Source organism: Cyprinus carpio, chromosome B3 (assembly GCF_018340385.1).
Source record: "Cyprinus carpio isolate SPL01 chromosome B3, ASM1834038v1, whole genome shotgun sequence".
NCBI classification, from domain to species: Eukaryota; Metazoa; Chordata; class Actinopteri; order Cypriniformes; family Cyprinidae; genus Cyprinus; species Cyprinus carpio.
Window position 1 is genome coordinate 9,944,563 of NC_056599.1, and position 20,208 is coordinate 9,964,770.

Below are 20,208 nucleotides of genomic sequence, written 5' to 3' on the forward strand. Positions count from 1 at the left end.
CATTTTTTAACCATGCAAATGTATCACATTATTTATGCAAATATTCAGGTGCAACAGACCCAAAAAAATACCTTGTTTTTTGTTTAATGTGACCTACAACTCATTTATTGTTGACTAACATCATAAATTTTTTAATGAAACCTCAGTTTAACCTGCAGCATGTTCATGAAGTCACCAAACCACAGTAACAGAGTGTGATCTGCAGCGATGCTGAATCAGAATGGTGTACAATATGCAGCGATAGACATGACACAAGTTCTCATCGGTATGCAAGAGAAACACTGCGGGCATGCAAATCTAACTACTGCATTGGTTTATTGTGGTTTTCAAGTTCACATGGCCTTTCACAGCTTCATACATTTATATATTTACACTTATACACAAGAATTAATTATTTACAGTTGCAATCCTTAGTGATGTTTAACATACAGTACCAACAAGACCTGCACAAAAATAATAACTTAATGCTTTTAGTGTCATAACCTCAAACAGATGAACACGGTCGAACACTCACAAATATATATAAATATATATATGTACGGTTGATTGTTCAAGCATATATAAAGGTAAAACATGGAGACTCGTTACGAAGCATCTTTTCGGTTTTCAGCATTGGGTCATAAAAAGTGCTCGGAATCTCTCGAGGTCATACGAAAAAGCATGTCAAACAATCACATTCACTGGCTGTTGCATTGGATCCATCGTGTAAAAGTATGGGAAAGATTCATACAGCTTTACTGTATGTTTACAGTTTTCTATGCAAGCTCATTTCCATCACAGGATTAAAAAAATTGGCAATTGCAACTTTTTATGCCACTATTCTTTTTTCTCAGAATTGCGAGATATTTAGTACGCAGTTGCGAGTTATAAAGTCAGAACTGCGAGATATAAACTCGGAATTCTGACATTTTTATCTCGTAATTGCGAATTTATATCTTTTTCATTCAATTGCAAGTTTATAGCAATTCTGACTTTTTTTTTTTTTTTTTCACACAACTGTACGGTTACATCATGCTATTCTGACTTTTCTTGGAGAAAAAAAAAAGTCTGAATTGTGAGATATAAATTCGTAATTGTGAGGGGAAAAAAGTCTGAATTCAGGATTTTTTGGCCTCACAATTGCGAATTTATATCTCACAATTCAGACTTTTCTTACAATTGCGAGTTTATAGCTTGCAATTATAAAAAATTTTTTTCCTTGCAATTGCGAGTTTATATTGGACTATTCTGACTTTTCTCAGAATTGAGATATAAACTCGCAATTGTGAGTTTCAAAATTTCCCCGGCAATTGCGAATTTCTCACAATTGCAAGTTTACATCGTGCCGTTCTGATTTAGAATAGATTAGAAAACTTAAAATTGTTATCAAGTACAATTCTGAGGAAAACAATTCAGCTCAATTCTGACTTTCTTAAAATTGTGAGTTTACATCTAAAATGTTTAAAATACTTCAATTCTGAGAACAAGTCAGAACTGCGAGAAGTAAACTCACAAATGTGAGAATTTTTTTTTTTTTCTGAATTGTGAGAAATAAAGTTGCCGTTTTTTACTTTGTGTCAGAAACAAGCTTCCATAGGTTTCACAGGTCAAAACATCAGTGGTATCAAGCAGAAAAACAGTATGAAAATAGTTAATGCGAGAACTTTGGCAGAAGATTTGTGGCGAACGCTAAGCAATGCGCAAATATAAAAACACTGGAGTCGTTCAGTCCAGTTCCAGATAAATAATCAAAATACGCGATGAGAAACATCCACGTAAACGAACCAGTTTTGTTCACACAGTGCATTTGTCAGCATGAAACTTCATGGACTGAGTGGGTTTTCTCCGTAGCTGCATGTAACTTCGTAAAAGACATATTTGATAAACTTTCAGTCCTTTTATGTAAACAGTACGCTTTTTAAATTCGAAGACGTAACAACGTACACAAGACTTCAGAAACAGCGACAGTTCCAGTGATTTTAACACATTTGAGGCATTAATCCCGTTGCTTGTCAACAGCAACAGTCGGACGAAGGTGATCCCGCCATCGGGAGCCGAGGTGAAATGCATTATGGGAAGGAAAAAACATGACCTTTGTTCTTCTAATCGCATTTAAAGCTCAGAAATTGACATTTCAGCCCCTTTATCTCACATTTGCTGCTCTGAGATAAAGACCATCAGCACCCGTGAACCAAAGTGCTCCTGGCGGGTGGGCAGGAAGTGATGCGTTAAGGGACGACAGCTTCCTGTCAATCAATCAGAGGCTAAGAAAGGCCACGTTGGCTGTGTCCTCGTCGCGATCCGCCTCTCCTCCGCTGTGCGCCGCCGTGTTTTTCCTCTTCACCTGTCGGCGAGTCCTTTGCGCGGGCGGCAGCAGGAGACAGAAACCGGCGGGATTTTTGGGAGAGACCAGAGAGGAAGAGACGGGAGGACTGGGGACGCTTTGGATGGACGAGTAGCCCGAGCTGAGGCGGTCTGTGCAAAAGGTGCTCGAGGAAGAGGAGGAGGAGGATAGGTGGCGTGTCCAGGGTCTGCCGCTCGCGCCCGTCGCCTCCTCCTCGGTGTGCTCTTCACAAAGGCTGTCTTCATCGCTGGAGGGCGCACAACAATGCATCTGTCTGTCAGCGCACTCGACCGCCGGCTCCATCTGCACCTCCATAGCCGATACTGAGGCAGAAAGAGATTCGTTACTCATCACACAGCCTTTTCAAACTTTAATAAGTGGGACTGAAGAAGTGCTTGGACAATACAAATGTCATAAAAACAATGTCAATTTTTGTGGACATTTATTTTTGCTCAGATTTTAGTATTTTCTTCTCACACGTTGGCAAAAAATATAATAATTAAAAAAAGAATGCTGAGCTTCAACAAAATAATGTAATATTTTACAAAACGCCGTAAGTTACCCATACAAGCTGTGTGCTTTTTTTCCAAGCCTTCTGACGCTAAGCTTTGTGCAAGGGACAGACACAGATTTAACTGTCATTTCATTATAATAACATTTTTAAACACTTTCTTGAAGGTGAGAGTTTTAATAATTTAATTACAATTATATTTTTAAAATATAACAAATTAAACAATAAAAAATTATCTGGTAATACAATGTGTAAACAATTTAACAAATAAAATAAATCAAATTTTAATGATTTCGATTTTAATTAATGTTAATTTAATTGGGAAATAATGCATTTTAATCATTTGTAAAAATATTTTTCAATCAATTAAATATTAACAATGTTATTATAAAATTAGTTAAACAAAGAATTTAATTTATTTAATGATTTTAATTAAAAAGTCATTTATTTTGCAGTTAATTTAACACTGAATTAAACAATTATGAATGTTTTTTTTTCAATGAATACAAATGTTTTAATAAAAAGTATTAAGTTGACAAACTAATTATTTAAGAATTTCAAAAATTAAAATTTTAAAATAGTTCTAATAAAGACAATATTTTAATAGCTAATTTAATGAATTTAAATTAATTGAATTAATTATTTTTTTTTATAAATAATTTTTAATTAATAAAGTTTGTTACTATATTTTTAGTGGAAAAAAAAAGTTTCACAGAGTAAAGGAAATATAGGATTGGAATGGCATGAGGGTAGTTTCTGGGTGAACTAGTGCTATTTAATTGAATTATGTCTCATCATTTTCTATTTCTATTTTTAAATCATTTCATAATTTTAATTCCTTTCTTTTATTGTTGTGGTTATTTTTATGATTATTTTAACTCCTTTTATGTAAAGCACTTTATATTACCATTGTGTATGAAATGTGCTATATAAATAAACTTGCCTTGCATTAAAAATTATATAATGCATATGTATATTTTTAAATATATTCTATAAAAATAGAACTAAAACTGAAGTGGTTGCTCAGAATCCATGCAATATGAATCTTAAGTTGATGAACTCAAGATGTCGTGACACTAATATGACTCATGCATCAATCACAATTGGTTTTGTCTTATTGTTTTTGTGTAAGATGATTCAGAATATGATGTAGATGATATATGAGCCATTTCCCCCCACTCACTTTCTCCGTCCTTCTCGCCCTCGCTCTCCCGGTCGCCCTCGTAGCCTGAGCAGGAAGTGTCCAGGCTCCAGTCCAGGATGTCTCCCAGCAGCATCTCCTCCTGAGTGGACAGCTCGGCTGTGGGTGTGGCCAGGAAGCTGCCCCGGTGCTCCTGCATGCTGTCCTCACGCCTCCTGATCAACAAAAACATTTTAAAAAACAATGCATTCCAATCATCACCATCTTTCCTCCACCCACATTTTACAAAACATCATCTTAAGGATGCAGAAAAAACATCAGTATTAGAGATGCATTGATATAAATATTTTGGCAGACGAATCTGGAAGAATTTTTCATTATTTTTTTTGTTTTTGAATAGTAATATGTATGGTGGCTAATCGTCTAAATGTATCGTTTCATTTATTAACAGCATTCACACTAAAACTGTCATTTCAAAAGCTTCAAATGACATCAGCCATAAAAACATTTTAAAACAAACAAGTTAAACATTAACTTCAAAAATACTGATGCAGGTTACAGAAAACACTTTTAGAAAAAAAAAATTATTATTACTTTTAGAAATAATCAGATACTTTATCTTTCAATACTTTGAAAATATGTAAGCATTAATGCAGACAAATATATGTATAGAAAAAGTCAAAATTTTGGGTCAGCAAGATGTTTTTAAAAAACAAAATTATGCTCACCAAGGTTGCATTTACTTTATTTAAAAAAGTAATATTGTAAAATATTACTATTTAAAATATTTAGCATAATTTACTTTAAATAATTAAATTAATATACAAACTAAAATTATTTAAAATGTTTTACAATTAATGCAATTATTATTTAATAATACAAAAATTATAAATTACAGATAACAAATAATATAACTAATAACTAACACAAAAACATTTAACTAAGAATAAGGATTCTATTATATATACCTAATATGAAACAAAAATAATAACATGTTAAAAAAGAAACGAATGACAATAACCAATTAACTAACATTATATTAACAAACAATTATTTTTAAATCATCAGGATTTGCCTGTTTATATGACACAATATTTTTCCCCAATATTGTTAAAATATTTTATTTTTTTAAAAGAAAGAAAGCTCATTTGCAAAACAAGAATAGAAGAATAAATTGTGTATACAATTGTGGCAAATTTCAACCATTAGAGTTACAGAATTTAAAGGATTTTCTTAAATTGCAGCGCCCCCTCCAATCTGAAATGAATGATATTTGACGTTTCCTCAAACTGTCTAGGTGTTAATGTAGTAATATTGCGACTCATTATAGGCTACACATAAAAAAAAGTTTCAGGGTTGAAAGGTTAACATTATCCTGCATCTCAAGATGGGATTTGGACACATGCATGTAACGTGAGCTCACACCTCTTGCTGTTGCTGGTGGGAGAGGACAGGAAGGTGTGCATCTCTGCTAGCGGGCTGCTAGCGCGGGGCGCCTCCACCTGCGGCTCCACCTCTGGGACCTCCAGCACCTGACAGAGCTCCTTAAAGCCCATCACCTGACACAGAAACACACTTCACGTCACACACACACTTCACCGGATGAACTCTGCGGACCTGAGAGGAGACGTGCACACTCACCGCGTCTCTGCTGATCTGATGATACGAGTCGTCCTCAAACCTCTGCTTGACTCCGGTCAGAGACTCGTGTCTGTAGTCCTTGGGCACATCCTGACCGAAACTGTGAGTGGAGAGAAAGAGTCACAGGTTTAAGATTTGATTGAAAGCTTTTGATTTTTGCATCAGCTGTGACCTTGTAAAGACGCAGCACACAGAAAATGATGCAACAATAAACATTCTGCTAGATTTGGTCACGACTGAAGGACAGTTATCAGACACTAATGAGCTCGTCAAAGCAAAAACACTTAGACTTTGACTTGCAATGTATTCTTAGAAATCGAAGCAAAATTTCTACAGTGTGCAAGAGGCTTTAAAGACACCATGAAACCAAAATATTTACTTTTTAAATAATAATAATAATAATATTAATAATAGTTTTATATAAAACTAAAATTACGACAAATTATATTTAATAATATAAAACCACAAACTAAATATTTATACTAAAACTGTAATACTAATATAACTAATATAAAAACAAATAATAAATTCATAACTAAATTAATAATAATGGAAAGAGTAAACATGAATTTATAATATTAAACTAATAATAACATTAAAATAAATATTAAAATATATTAACTACTAGATTACAAATATTCTAAAATAATAAAATGTGGGTGTGTGTGTGTATATATATATATATATATATATATAAAATAAATTACATTATATAACTAGTTATACATATAAACAACAATAAAAAAAATAATATTACAACCAACAATTAATAAAATAAATAGTATAATTAAAAATATTACTAACATTCTAATATTAAAACAAATAAAGATAATAATAAATATTATGTATATTCCAATATTAAAACATGTAAACAACAATAAATCATTCAAAGATATAACTAATAATTGTAAATATTATAACTAATATAACTGTAGTAATAGTAATAGTTATATTACTTATATTACAACTAATTGATACAAAAACACATTAAATGGATTATACTGATCACAAACATTTGAATACAAAAACAATATTAGTAAATATTAGAATATTTGTAATCATTATTTATTGAATTATTGGATATATTTTTGCATTAGTTACAGTTTATAACCATTATAATTTATAATATTGATCATATAATGTTTATTAATATTAATGTTATAATACCCTAGTTATTTAGATCTTAAGTCATATATAAATCAGAAAAAACAAATCCTATTATATTATTATTATTATTACTATTATTTTAAAACATTGACTTGCACATTCAGAGTTTCATAAATATAAAATTATGGAGATTTCACCGATTTCATGTAACTTGGAAGCATTTCTTTTTCAAAAAACAGAAAAGTAAAGGTTTCTGGCAGGAGGTGAGTCACAACTGAACCTGAAACAGAAGTGTTTTATTAAGACTGTAGAGGACTACATTAACCCGCTCCGCACGCCTCAGGACCACACTCAGCTCAATATCAGTGGGACATCGGCTCATTATCCCGGCTCAGAGACAAACCGCTGTAACTCGTCTCAGCCGGTGAGATCTGAAGACAACGGCGGAGCTATATATAAAAGTCAGAGCCTGAAACACAACATACGAGAAAACGCAAAAAGCCCACAGAAAAGACAACAGCACCGCTCCAGTTTTCCCCTCGGTTTTCCACATTTTAAGACATCAAGGTCTAAACCAACCTGTAGGCAGTAAATTACACCTTGTTCTGGCAAAAGCCATTGTCCTTGAATGTATGCTTAGTGTAGAAAACAATCCCAGCATGCACTGCAAGCTTAACGAAAACACTGATTGAAGACAGCAGGAGGAAACAGGAAACGTCATCAGAAATACCGAGAAGTACTTGTTAAAATGCACTTTCACCCAGTATTTGTGTACAGGGTTTTTCTTTTGCTGATTACAGAATAACATTTTTATCTTAGCAATAATGCTAACAAATATTCTAATTATGTAAACAACAGCAATAATGAATTAACTATTATTACAAAAGTAAATATTATATTACAAAAATAAATTATATAATAATTCATAATCACTTTACTAACAAATTTTATAAATAATATAAAACAACACAAAATATTAATAATATAGAAATTAGAATCAGTGTTATTTTAAAATAATTTATATATTACTTATATTTTGAATTATATTTTCTGTTAATATTGTTAATACATATAATAACCATATATTTTATTAGAAAAAAAATATATAATGATAAATATTATAACTAATAATTGATACAAAAACATAATATACAAATTATGATTACAAATATTGTAATAATAACAAATATTAGATTATTTGTAACTATTATTTGTTTATTATAATAATTGTTTCCAAATTATTAGTTAAATTTGTTATTCGTTATAATTTATCATCATATTATTGTTGTTTATTAATGTTGTTATATCAGTTGTATATTAATTTAGGTCTGAAATTTCATATATTACTAAAACACATATTCATATATTAAAATTTAATTTTATTTAACTACATTTAATTTTAAATAAACCTTCTTTCAAGTAATACTCTTCTCTCATTAAATTGTGCTTTTTAAAATGTGTTTATACAGTATTACTTTAGCATTTCAACTTAACCTTAATTAGATAAATTGACTTTTACATTTTATTTCAGTTAGCATTTTTTTCCAAGTAGCAATTGTTTTGATGGTTTTAGGTTTAGTTTAACAGCAACTTTTATAGCTAATAATCTAAAATAAATAACTATCTGACGATAGGAAACATTATAACAAAATAAAAATGAATAATAATAACAGTCCATCACATGCTACAGAGCAGCGTTTCAAATCAGCCACGTATAAGGTTCCTCTTCAAAAAGGCCAGTGTGTGCATCTTCTCCAGAAGTTTAATCTCCCTACAGCAACAAGAGAGCGACTCAAACCCAGAGGAGCGCTAAAGCAGTGCTACAAAGGGCAGACGCGACAAGCACAGATAACTCAGTAACACCTCGTTAACATAACGACCGCCTCCATGGAAACACTGAGGAGGAAGCAGACCAGCCACCATAAACATCTAAAGAGCGAAGCTGTGAAAACGCTGCTTCTCTTAGGCTCAGTTTAGCAATAATTGTCCTCTGTGTGAATTAATTAGACGGATAACGACCACTCACCACTTGACGTAGAGCAGTAACGCGCAGGAGACCAGGTCGTGCTTGGAGAAACCCGTGTTCTCCTCCAGCTGGACGGGCCACACGGGAACTGTTGAGAAACACACGTCAGAAAGCCTTGAATAAGGCTCGTGGAAAGCTTCATAGGGATGTAACGATGAACCGGATGAAAATCCATTCAAATCAGCTGAGATGCTAAACGAAACGCGATTCAGTTGGAGCAGGAGTTTATTTTAATGCATCTCTGAGGAGAACTGACTGTCTTTAGAAAGGTTTACGTGGTATTTTCTTTTCGTCTTGGCTCTGAACGATGAAGATGAAAGTAGTGTTCATAAGCAGCTCTGCTCTGTTTGCAGCGGTAACCCAGGAAACACTACATCATTAGTGCTTATAAGCACCACCTGCTGGCAGAGAGTGAATCTGCATCTCATTCAGCTCGTCTGCGTTTCCTTCAGATATGTTTTATATAGTGCTGTTAAACGATTAATCGCGACTAATCGCATCCAAAATAAAAGTTTTTGTTTTCATAATATATGTGTGTATATTTATTATGTGTGTGTGTGTGTGTATATATATATATATATATATATAAATATATATATATATATATATATATATATTATATATACACACATATCTACAGTATATATTTTTGAAAATATTTACATGTATTTACTTACATGTCTATATTTATTTTCATATAATTTAAAATATATTTAATATATAAACAACACATTTTTCTGAAATACATGCATGTGTTTGTATTTATATATACACATAATAAATATACACAGCACACATACATATATTATGTAAACAAAAACGTTTATTTTGGATGCGATTAATCGCGATTAATCGTTTAACAGCACTAGTTTTATGTATAGTTTCACAAAACTAAAGTCATACCATTCTTTTTATGATTAAAAAATTCAAATTATAAAATCAAATATAAAATAAAAAAGATCATGCTGCATGTTTGCTGTATTTTTTTTGGATGATGCTTAAAATGCAGTGGTTGCTTCTAATTTTAAATAGAAAGAGCACAGACAAAGCCCTAGGCTATGTTCAAACTTGCCTTTTTTTTGACAGCTGACCAACGACAAGCGGGTGGCAAAAAAGACGCCAAGTGTGAACACGCCCTTAGTTTGTTTATATGAAGAGATTTATTTTATTCGTGTAACTTACTTGTTTGATTTGAGGTTTGTTTTAAAATTTCAGCTGAGTTTTGTTATATTTCAATTTCACAAAGAAACGTCATTTACTGTATAATTTTGCCGAATCGTGAATCGAATCGTGAGTTGAGTGAATCGTTATATTCCTATTGCTTCATGTGTTCGGTGGGGCGGCGGCAGTACCGTAGTTGTGCAGCGCTCGGGTGAGCAGCAGGACGGCGCTGGCGAGTCGGGACGGTCCCGGGACGGTGAGGGGCGAGCAGAGCAGAGAGAGTTCACAGATGTAGCTGAAGAGGTAAGAGCTGCGCCGCTCCACAGGCAGCAGAGACTGCAGCACCTCCCCATAATCCAGCACTGTGGGGGTCTGAAGCACAACATTAACACCTTAATTAGTTAGTCAATACAAAAGCACCATTAAATGGGTCATATAAATGAAATTGACTCTTTTAAGGCTCAGAAAGCCTGGCTTTGAACATCTGTGAGATAATCTTTTATTAAAGACAGACTGATAATCTGTCTTCCATGTAATAAGTTCTTAAATATCAGTTTTACAGATAAAATGGCACCATCTGGAAAGTCCATGTCATTGCACTGCTGTGCTTTCAACAGGAAGCCACATTGTTTTCAGACTTTTCATTATTATTAAATGCAATATTATTAAAAAACCATTTCTTCATAACATCAATTATAAAAAAAAAAAAAATAATTATCAGATGTAAAGGGGAAAAAATAAATCTTTATTGACAAGTGTTTCCAAGTTTTTTTTGTTTTATGTTAGAATGCTGCTTTGCACTATAAATAAAAGTCTAAAAATAGAGTAAAATAATCTATTTTTAATTAGAAATAATATAAATATGAATATATATATTTACATAAAATATCTTAAAATTATATACATATTTTAATTAGTTTTATAAATTTCTTTCAATTATTTATAAAATGTTTTAATATATAATACTCTAGAGTAATAGAGTAAAATTATTTAATAATAGATGAAGTATATTAATAAAAATTAAATAAGTAAAAATTATAAAATATTGTTTAAATACTTTGCTATATATTTTATCTAAGATTTATAAAAAAAAGTGATTTATTTTTAGTATAAAATACTAAAGAAATAGAGTAAAATAACCAATTTGTAACTAAAATTATGTATATGTATATATCTTTAAAATAAATTACATATATTTTAGATTTAATAGCCAAGATTTATAAAAAATTATATTTTAGTATATAATGCTCTAAAAGTAAAGTAAAATAATCGATTTATAATTAGAAACAATAAATTAAGTATACAACTCTATAAAATAAATTAAATACATTTAATATAATATTTTAGTTATATCTAAAAATAGAAATAATACCTATATTATATAATACCTATAATAAAGTTTCTATAATATTTGGATATTCCTTTAAATTATTTGAAAATACAAAATATTTTATAGAAATAAACATACAATTCACTATAGAAATTTCTAGACAATATTATGTACTTACATTTTAGAACTAGGCAAAACAATAAATATGAACAGACAGAAATAATGACTATAAATACTAGGAAAAACTATTTTCAATTAGACTGCTTGTCAGTATTGAATGAAATGCATGTATATTCAACATCCCTCTTGACTAATCGCAATGCCTTCAGGAATAACTGTTGCATTGGTCAGTGAGCTCTTAAAATGCCTCGCAAGTACACAGCTCTCTCAGTTTTGGCACTGAACTCTGAACTTCAGATGCAAGGCTATGTTAATCTGAGCCGGCAGCCTAGAATGAGGTTTTTGTGCTGGTGTGAAAGCGTTTCCGTCCGTGTGTAACTGACCCGTATCTTCCCGTCCAGCACGGAGATGACCTCCCCCATCATGCGCACCAGGTCCTCGTACTGATAGGTGTTGTCTGTGAGCCACACGGCCTCGCGGATGGTCAGGATCTCTTTGCTGATGTATCTGAGGGGTCAGACGAGTCAGAGACAGTTCAGCTGAGCACAGAAGCAGCATGAACAGAGCGTCTATGTGGTGCGCAGTGGCTCACCGTGTGCTGATCACCATGCAGGCGATGCCCAGCAGCTGCAGCTGGGCCTTGGGCACCGAGCGCAGGCTCAGATAGCGGTCCACACAGCCGATGGTCACGTGCAGCACCTGACTGGAGAAGTCTTTCATGGTGGTCACCTCCACCAGCCAGTCCACCAGAATATACCTGCAAAAAAAATTATGTGTTTTCTTTTTTTATATAGCTGTGTTTTTTTTTGTTTTTTTAACTTTTTTGTTAATTTTATTTAGCAACTTATTTTGGTTAGTTGCCAAAGCAACTACCAAATTTTCAAAAAACATTTAATTTTATTTTAACTAGCAAATATGACTTTAAAATAGTTTTAGTTAACAATAACACCACAATATAAAGTAAAAATAGATTTAAAATACATAAAAACAAAAGTAAAATAATTAAATATCAACATAAACGGGTGTTTGCAACCCATGTTGATAATAATAATAATAATAATAATAATATGCATTTTTAAATATTTTAAACTTGGGAAAAATCTAAACAATTGATAAAAATCTGTGACTTTTTCAATTCTAGAAATCACAAAGTACCCCTATAGTTCCAGGTTTTTCATGTCTAATAACTGCAGGCTTATTATGAATCAGGAGATCCTCTGAAGCGTTGATGTTGTACCTCTTAGTGGTGATGTCCTGTCCCTGCAGGTTTTTTGGGTATCTCAGGGGTGACGGTCCGGAGTGGAAGAACTGGGCCACGAGTTCGGCGCAGGCCCGCGGTTCCAGACCCAGAGGGTTTGCGGTGCCACATGACTTTGCAAATGCCAGCTGAGAGACCAGAACAGACAAGTCAGACAAACACGAAACCCAGAGTGTGTGTTCAATATGGCGTCACAAATGTACAGACTACAGCATTAAAAAGATCACTCTTCATTTGAAGCCCCCATGCATGCTTATTTACACACGTCAGAGTAGCATTCAATCTGGCACAGCTGCTGATTATTATAAATAAATGTCAACAATGGCAGAGAAAAGCTCCAGATGAGATGACAGGAATTATGACGCAGCTTTCCCAGGCCATGCACTTTCATTATGAGCGCGCTCAGAGCACAGGCATCGTGAGAATGGAAGAATAATGGAGACGGATGATTGGTAATGACTTCAAACAAACACACTCCCACCACAGACGTCACGTGCAGACAGCAAAGGTCAAAGCAGGAAAATAAACTGAAGGCAGAGCCATCAAAAACAAGATTTTTGTTTATAATTCAGCATCATGCTACCATGGCTTTATTCATGCTAATAAATACAAACTATATATAAACAACAAACCTGATAAGTGATTAAAAAAAAATAGATTTTCTTTTGTTTTTGGTAAATCCAGTCCACAAAAGACTAACTAAATCTATTTAATATTTAAGTATATAAAACTATTATATTATTTTTTACACACACATATATACATACATACATAATATATATATATATATATACATATATATATATATATATATATATACACACACACACACATATTTAATATTCAATATCTTTTAAAATATTTGTATACATTTAAAATAAAATCAAGTAACTGTTTTCATTCTCAATAATAATGAAATGCTGAACATAAAGTCTAAAACTAAATCTGGGTCTCACAATATAAATATGTTTGCATAATAATGTATATAATTATGTAAAGAAATATTTTTATATATTTAAAAAAAAATCAAGTAATTGTTTTCATTCTCAATAAAAATGAAATGGTGAACACAAAAGAAAAGAAATATATTTGAGTAAATACATTTTAGTATATATTTAAATAATATATACAATATTATTTTATATATTAAAAATAAATATTTTAAATATTTTATAAATTAAAAAGTAATGGCTTTCATTCTTAATAAAAATGAAATGAAGAACATTGAATGTTTAAATAATAATAATAATAAAAAAAAAAAATTACAAATAATTCTTGTCTCCAAAAGAGAAAAAAATATTATATACATTACTATGTAAATATATATGTTATATATTTAAAAGAAATGTTTCTGCAAAAATAAATAAATTTATCATGCACATTATGATTAAAAATCTTTATCAAAAAACCAAATGAGGTCAATTTTGAATGCAATTTTCCATGCACATTTATTTTGTGTAGTCACCTGAGCTTCCCAGCATCCTTTGGCAGCGTAGTCCCTGAGCGTGCGCATACACTGCAGATACCTGCCGGGGTCGGCCGACTGCAGACAGAACACAAACCAGCCATCAGCAGCAATAGCAGAGAAACAGGACTAACAATGATCAAGGAGTCCTGAGGAAACTCTTACCGACGTCCCGCGGTTCATTTCCCACAGCAGATACGAGCTCTGCACGCTCCCGCAACGCGCCGACTCCTTCAGCATCGCCGTAGCCTCGTCACGCTTCTCCTCATCCTGACAAACACAAACACACACAAACACCAAAACACCAACCACCCACTTCACATTTAATCAGTCTGAGCTTATAACTAATAAAAAAAGAAGAAGTGCTTCCAAGTTTTAAATCGACACTCACGTCAAACAGCTGAAGGACTCTAGCCAGACAGTACAGTAACGGCCCTCTCCGGCCCTGGAAAGACAAGAAAGAGATATTAGAATATTCATAATGAGATGGTAACAAATCATGCAAATATAACACATATAATTAAAAAAATTGTATTCTAGTTTTGAAGAAAACAATTACCCAACATCAACAAAAAAAAAATGTAATAAATATATATTAATATACACTTAAAAATTTTTAATAAAAAGATATGAATTTAAGTGGAAACTAAATGAAGAAATCATTCAATATTGAAAAAAATATTTACTAATTATTGTGTATTTTATTTATATAGATATACACATAACATTTAAATGTTCGTCAGTATTTTTTTTTTATGTATGTTTTTAAAGAAATTAAAATCATTGGTAATGTACACCAAGGATGCATTTTATTTAAAAAAAATTATAAAAAAACAACCGGTAATATTATGAAATACTACAATTTAAAATAACTGATACTTGAATATATTTTAAATGGTAATATATTCCTGTAATGCAAAGCTTAATTTTTTGCATTTTTATTATTGGTGTTCAAATGTTAATAACATTCTTATTATTATCAACGCTTAAAACAGTTTTTGCTGCTTAAAACCATGATATTTTTTTTTTTTCAGAATTATTTGATGAATAAAAATTTTTTAAAACAGCATTTATTGTAAATAGAAAAGTTTTGTAACATCAGAAATGTGCATATAAAATACAATTCTCGTTTAAAATGGGAAGTCAATTAATAAATAAATTACATGCAAAATAATTATTCTTTCAGAAGGTTTAAAATAATCGGCTCATAAAAGTTAAACATAAAAAACTTGTGTGTATGTATATATATATATATATATATATATAATAATCCTAGATATATATATATTATATATATATATATATATATATATAATATATATCTATAGATTATATATATATCCCATATATATAAAATTTGTCTCAGTAATTTGAATTTTGTCTCATTAAATATCCCTTTTAAAATGTGAATAGCCATTTCACATTTGATTCAATTAAGTTTAAAGGGATACTCCACCCCAAAATGAAAATTAATCACTTACCCCCATGTCGTTCCAAACCTGTAAAAGCTCGGTTCGTCTTCAGAACACAATTTAATATAGTTTGGATGAAAACCGGGAGGCTTGAGACTGTCCCATAGACTGCCAAATAATCTGGGTTATATGAAGCGACGGGAACACTTCTTGTAAGCGAAGAAAACAAAAATAACGACTTTATTCAACAATTATTTTGTCAACAGTCTCTTTTGTGTCTGTCTGTCTAAGTATTCTGAAGACGACTTTCATATCTTTTCTGGACCTTGACACTGTTATTTATTTGGCAGTCCGAAGACGAACCGAGCTTTTACAGGTTTGGAACGACATGGGGGTAAGAGATTAATGACAAAATTTTCATTTTGGGGTGGAGTATCCCTTTAATGCTTACATTAATATCTTAATAAAAGAAAACAGAAATGTTGGTCCTGGAGGAGGTGTAGTTGCTATGAATGCTGGGATGTTCAGGAATGGCTCACCAGGTTGGTCTCACACTCGGCCTCGAGTCGGTCGTACACCACAGCCTTACAGCAGCCGCCAGACATGGACCACGGCGGCCGGATGAAGAGCCAGATGAATGGGTCGGAGAGCGGGGACCGGAGGCTCTCGGCCAGACTGAAGAATCTCGACGCCATGCGGCCGCACAGATCGGCACGTCCCTCCTCGCTGAGCGAAGCTGCAGAACATCCACACATCATTACAGCTTCGATCAGCCGATTAAATCAATCAAACCACACCTTCAATCAATCAATCAATCAATCAATCAAGACAGAGGAGCACTGGGACTGAGAGCACAAACTTACGTCCTTCATTGTACAAATACGCAATTCCTAGTTTCACAGCAGCTTCAAAGTTCCCTTTCTCCGCAGCTCTAGATATTGTAGAGAACAATTCATGAGAACAATGAAATAAAATGACATTAAAAACAAAAAGCAACAAAAAAAGCTTCTACTAATCGGTCTTGAAAGTGAAAAATCCAAGCACAATTTAGGCAAAACTAAGGAAATAATAATAATAAAATACTATAATTATTAACAAGTCACATTTTATATATATATATATATATATATATATATATATATATATATATATATATATATATAAAATTATCATCTTTATTTTTTATATTTATTTAAGACAATTTAAAATCATTTTATTCTCTACTTTTATTTCTTGTGCGTCTATTGTGATTATTTTATGATTTTAATTCCTTCTTAATATAAAGCACTTTGGATTACCTTTATGTGTAAAATGTGCTATATAAATAAACTTGCCTTTACCTAATCATTTTACTTTACAGTCCAACTATAAAATAACAACACTAATCTATATCTATCTATCTATCTATCTATCTATCTATATATACACGTTAAGCCCCCAAACTTTTATTTTGAGAGAAATAAACTCATTTTTGAAACACGCAGCACATATTTATTTAATTAAATCACAGTCTTTGTGATTTAATCACTTTAAGCTATAATGTGATTTCGGTTTTATTTTTGATTAATCATGCAGCCCTAGTTTCCACAGTAATGGAAGTGTTATCCATGCCTGAAAATTATTCGCATCAAACTATTTTTACAGTGAATCTATCCACACGAGGTCCCTTTGATGCACTTGCTTTGAATAAATTACACAAACCGGTCCACAAATGAATGTGAATCATTAGCAAATCAGTCCGAATCTAAATGACTTCTAAGGTCTTCATCTGTTGTCACAAACCACTGAAAACAAAGTGGAAACTGGTGAAAATGCTGGTGAATATCATACCTCTCAAACATCCAAACGGTATCAGGGGCCGGCCAGCGGTCTCTGAAACTCACTCGTGCCCAGACGCTCGAGTTACTATCAACAATGTCTCGGAGATGAGAATGAACCTGCGGGATCACATGACACGCACTATTAGAAAACCACTGTGTGGTAACGGCGGCTTTATAAGGTTAGATGCTTGTATTGGACTGGACTAACAGCTCTGACGGCGAGGAGATCCTCAGCGGAGAGGCACTGGAGGACACACAGGAGCAGCTCTTCAGGAAGAGACAGCAGCGTGACGGCAGACGCACGCTTTCGCACCCGCTTCCGGACAGGCAGGGAGAAACATTTGGCACATCGACAGTGGAGCACTGGAGACGAGGAAGAAGAAAGTCACAATTAACGCAATCACACTGCATGCAAAATGCAATAAAGCGACTGAAAATCAGCATGTGGCCAAAGATCTTCACGAACTGCGATTTTGCGAATGTTTCTTTCATCACCGTTTTATAGGCCTAACCGATTAACCGCCCATTTTTAGATTATCCGCAGAATTATTCATATTCATCAGAATTCTAAATGGCATATCTTCTATATATAATGGTCACTCCACCCACTAGATGAAATTGACCTTTAGATATTAATAAATGCAAAGGTTCATTGATTAAGCAATGCAAAAAGTACTTTAGTGGTAACTTACTATGGTATAAAGATGACAATACCTTATTATCACTATATTTTTCACAATACCATTGTATTTAGATACACACTGTGGTGCCGATATATCACTATAATCTTAAGCAATGATATTTATGTTATACCAATGTAACTTACTTCAAATAATACCATGGTATTACCATGGTAACGGTACTCGGATAATAGTACACTGGGACGATGCATTGCTAAATATAAGCCACCAAGAGAGATTATTTACATCGTTTTGGAGTCTGAATTGTTTAAAATGCTTTAAAGTGTATTAATATAAACAGAAAACACACATTTTATATAATAACGATTAGTTTAGTTGCTTTGTAAAGGCAGTTTTGACATGCTCGAAACCAGTAGCCAGTTTTCCCTCCTTATTGATAAACCAGTCGTGGGACAGAGGATAACCGACCACAGTTTAGGAGATATTGTATTAATATTTACTTAAACAACTTCCTCAACATTGTTATGATTAATAGAATATTCATATTTCGTTAAATAAAGTTTATTCCGATCACATACGTTACTGGTTAACGGGTTAGTAATGGATCTAACGTTAAGTCTACATTTTTGTAGCTATTTCGTAAACTTCAGCCTTGGTTATGATGAAATAGAAACAAGACTGTTTATAACTGTCGACGAAATATGTAATCATACACTTTTTAGGAGTTAAATAACTGAAAATCAATCATTTAGTGCGATTAAAGTAGTTACTTACCGCCCGCTTTCATTTCAAGGAGGGATCTGAGAAGTCAGCTTACAGCGATAAAGCTTCACAGTACACTGGAATTAAAACTTAGTACTAGACTCCTAATTAATAGAATCAGATTTACTGATTAAGCTACTGAGGTACTGTTAACTAATAGTGTTGTACAGTTTAAAACACAACTCTCCTCTGACTCAACCACGCAACTTCCACTAAGCCCCTCCCCCGAGAGCGTAGCCACGCCTGCGCGGACAGTTTAAACATCAACTCTGAGCGCTCACTGGCCGGAAAACGGATACGCCCACCGTGGCCACTGCTGCGTTCGGATTGGCCGCCGTGAAAAGCTCGAAGCGCCGTTGGTCAGTTTTTCTGAGCGGATAAAAGACGTCGATGTATTGGCTGGAAAGATGCTATTTCGAATTACGCGCTTACAGGAGCGCTCTGGTCAAGAGGGGTTTCGCTCGGTGCATTCTGGGAGACGTAGTATGTAGTGTAACATTAGCGAACTGAATTAGAGGAAATGTATCTTTTTACATTAAATTAATTGTTAATCAAACAATTTGGTTAATACTTCTGTGAGTCTATATATATATATATAATATATATATATATATATATATATATATATATATATATATATATATATATATACACACATATATATATACATACACATATATATATATATATATATATATACACAATATATATATATACACATATATATATATATATATACACATTACCACAAGTCATTTAGCAGACGCTTTCATCCAAAGCGACTTACAATTGAGGACAATGGAAGCAATCAAAAAACAACAAAAGAGTAATGATATATAAGTGCTATAACAAGTCTCAGTTAGCCTAAACACAGTATACGTAGCAAGGGCTTTTAAATAATATAATAAATAAAAAGAAAACAGATAGAATAGAAAAAAGAATAGAGCAAGCTAGTGTAAGAGGTCTTTTTTTATAATTGTATAATAAATGAAAAGAAAATAGATAGAATACAAAAAGATTAAAAAGGAAGTTAGATTATTTTATTTTTTTTAAATAGAATTAGAATAGAAAGTGTTAGAGTTGGAGGGTTAAATAAAGATGGAAGAGATGTGTTTTAAGCCGATTCTTAAAGATGGCTAAAGACTCAGCTGCTCGGATTGAGTTGAGCAGGTCATTCCACCAGGAGGGAACATTTAATTTAAAAGTCCGTAAAAAGTGACTTTGTGCTTCTTTGGGATGGCACAATCAAGCGATGTTCACTTGCAGAACGCAAGCTTCTAGAGGGCACATAAGTCTGAAGTAATGAATTTAGGTAAAGGGGTGCAGAGCCAGTGGTGGTTTTGTATGCAAACATTAATGCCTTGAATTTTATGCGAGCAGCTATTGGTAGCCAGTGCAAATTGATAAATAGAGGTGTAACGTGTATTCTTTTCGGCTCATTAAAAATTAATCTTGCTGCCGCGTTCTGGATTAATTGTAAAGGCTTGATA

The 20,208-nt window shown here is 32.7% G+C and overlaps 1 protein-coding gene across 1 annotated transcript; it reads right to left on the reverse strand.

Moving 5' to 3' along the window:
• Positions 1–298: 298 nt before the first annotated feature.
• Positions 299–18,956, reverse strand: ccnf (cyclin F). Its single transcript, XM_042719579.1, has 17 exons — positions 18,731–18,956; positions 17,524–17,678; positions 17,326–17,432; positions 16,359–16,426; positions 16,035–16,231; positions 14,475–14,528; positions 14,249–14,353; positions 14,084–14,161; positions 12,598–12,746; positions 11,953–12,117; positions 11,744–11,867; positions 10,102–10,282; positions 8,750–8,837; positions 5,617–5,716; positions 5,401–5,534; positions 4,018–4,190; positions 299–2,646 (listed from the first exon to the last, which is right to left on the reverse strand). Exons 1-17 carry the CDS (start codon positions 18,741–18,743, stop codon positions 2,237–2,239), a joined length of 2,301 nt encoding a protein of 766 aa, XP_042575513.1. The 5' UTR covers positions 18,744–18,956; the 3' UTR covers positions 299–2,236.
• Between the last annotated feature and the right edge of the window lie 1,252 nt (positions 18,957–20,208).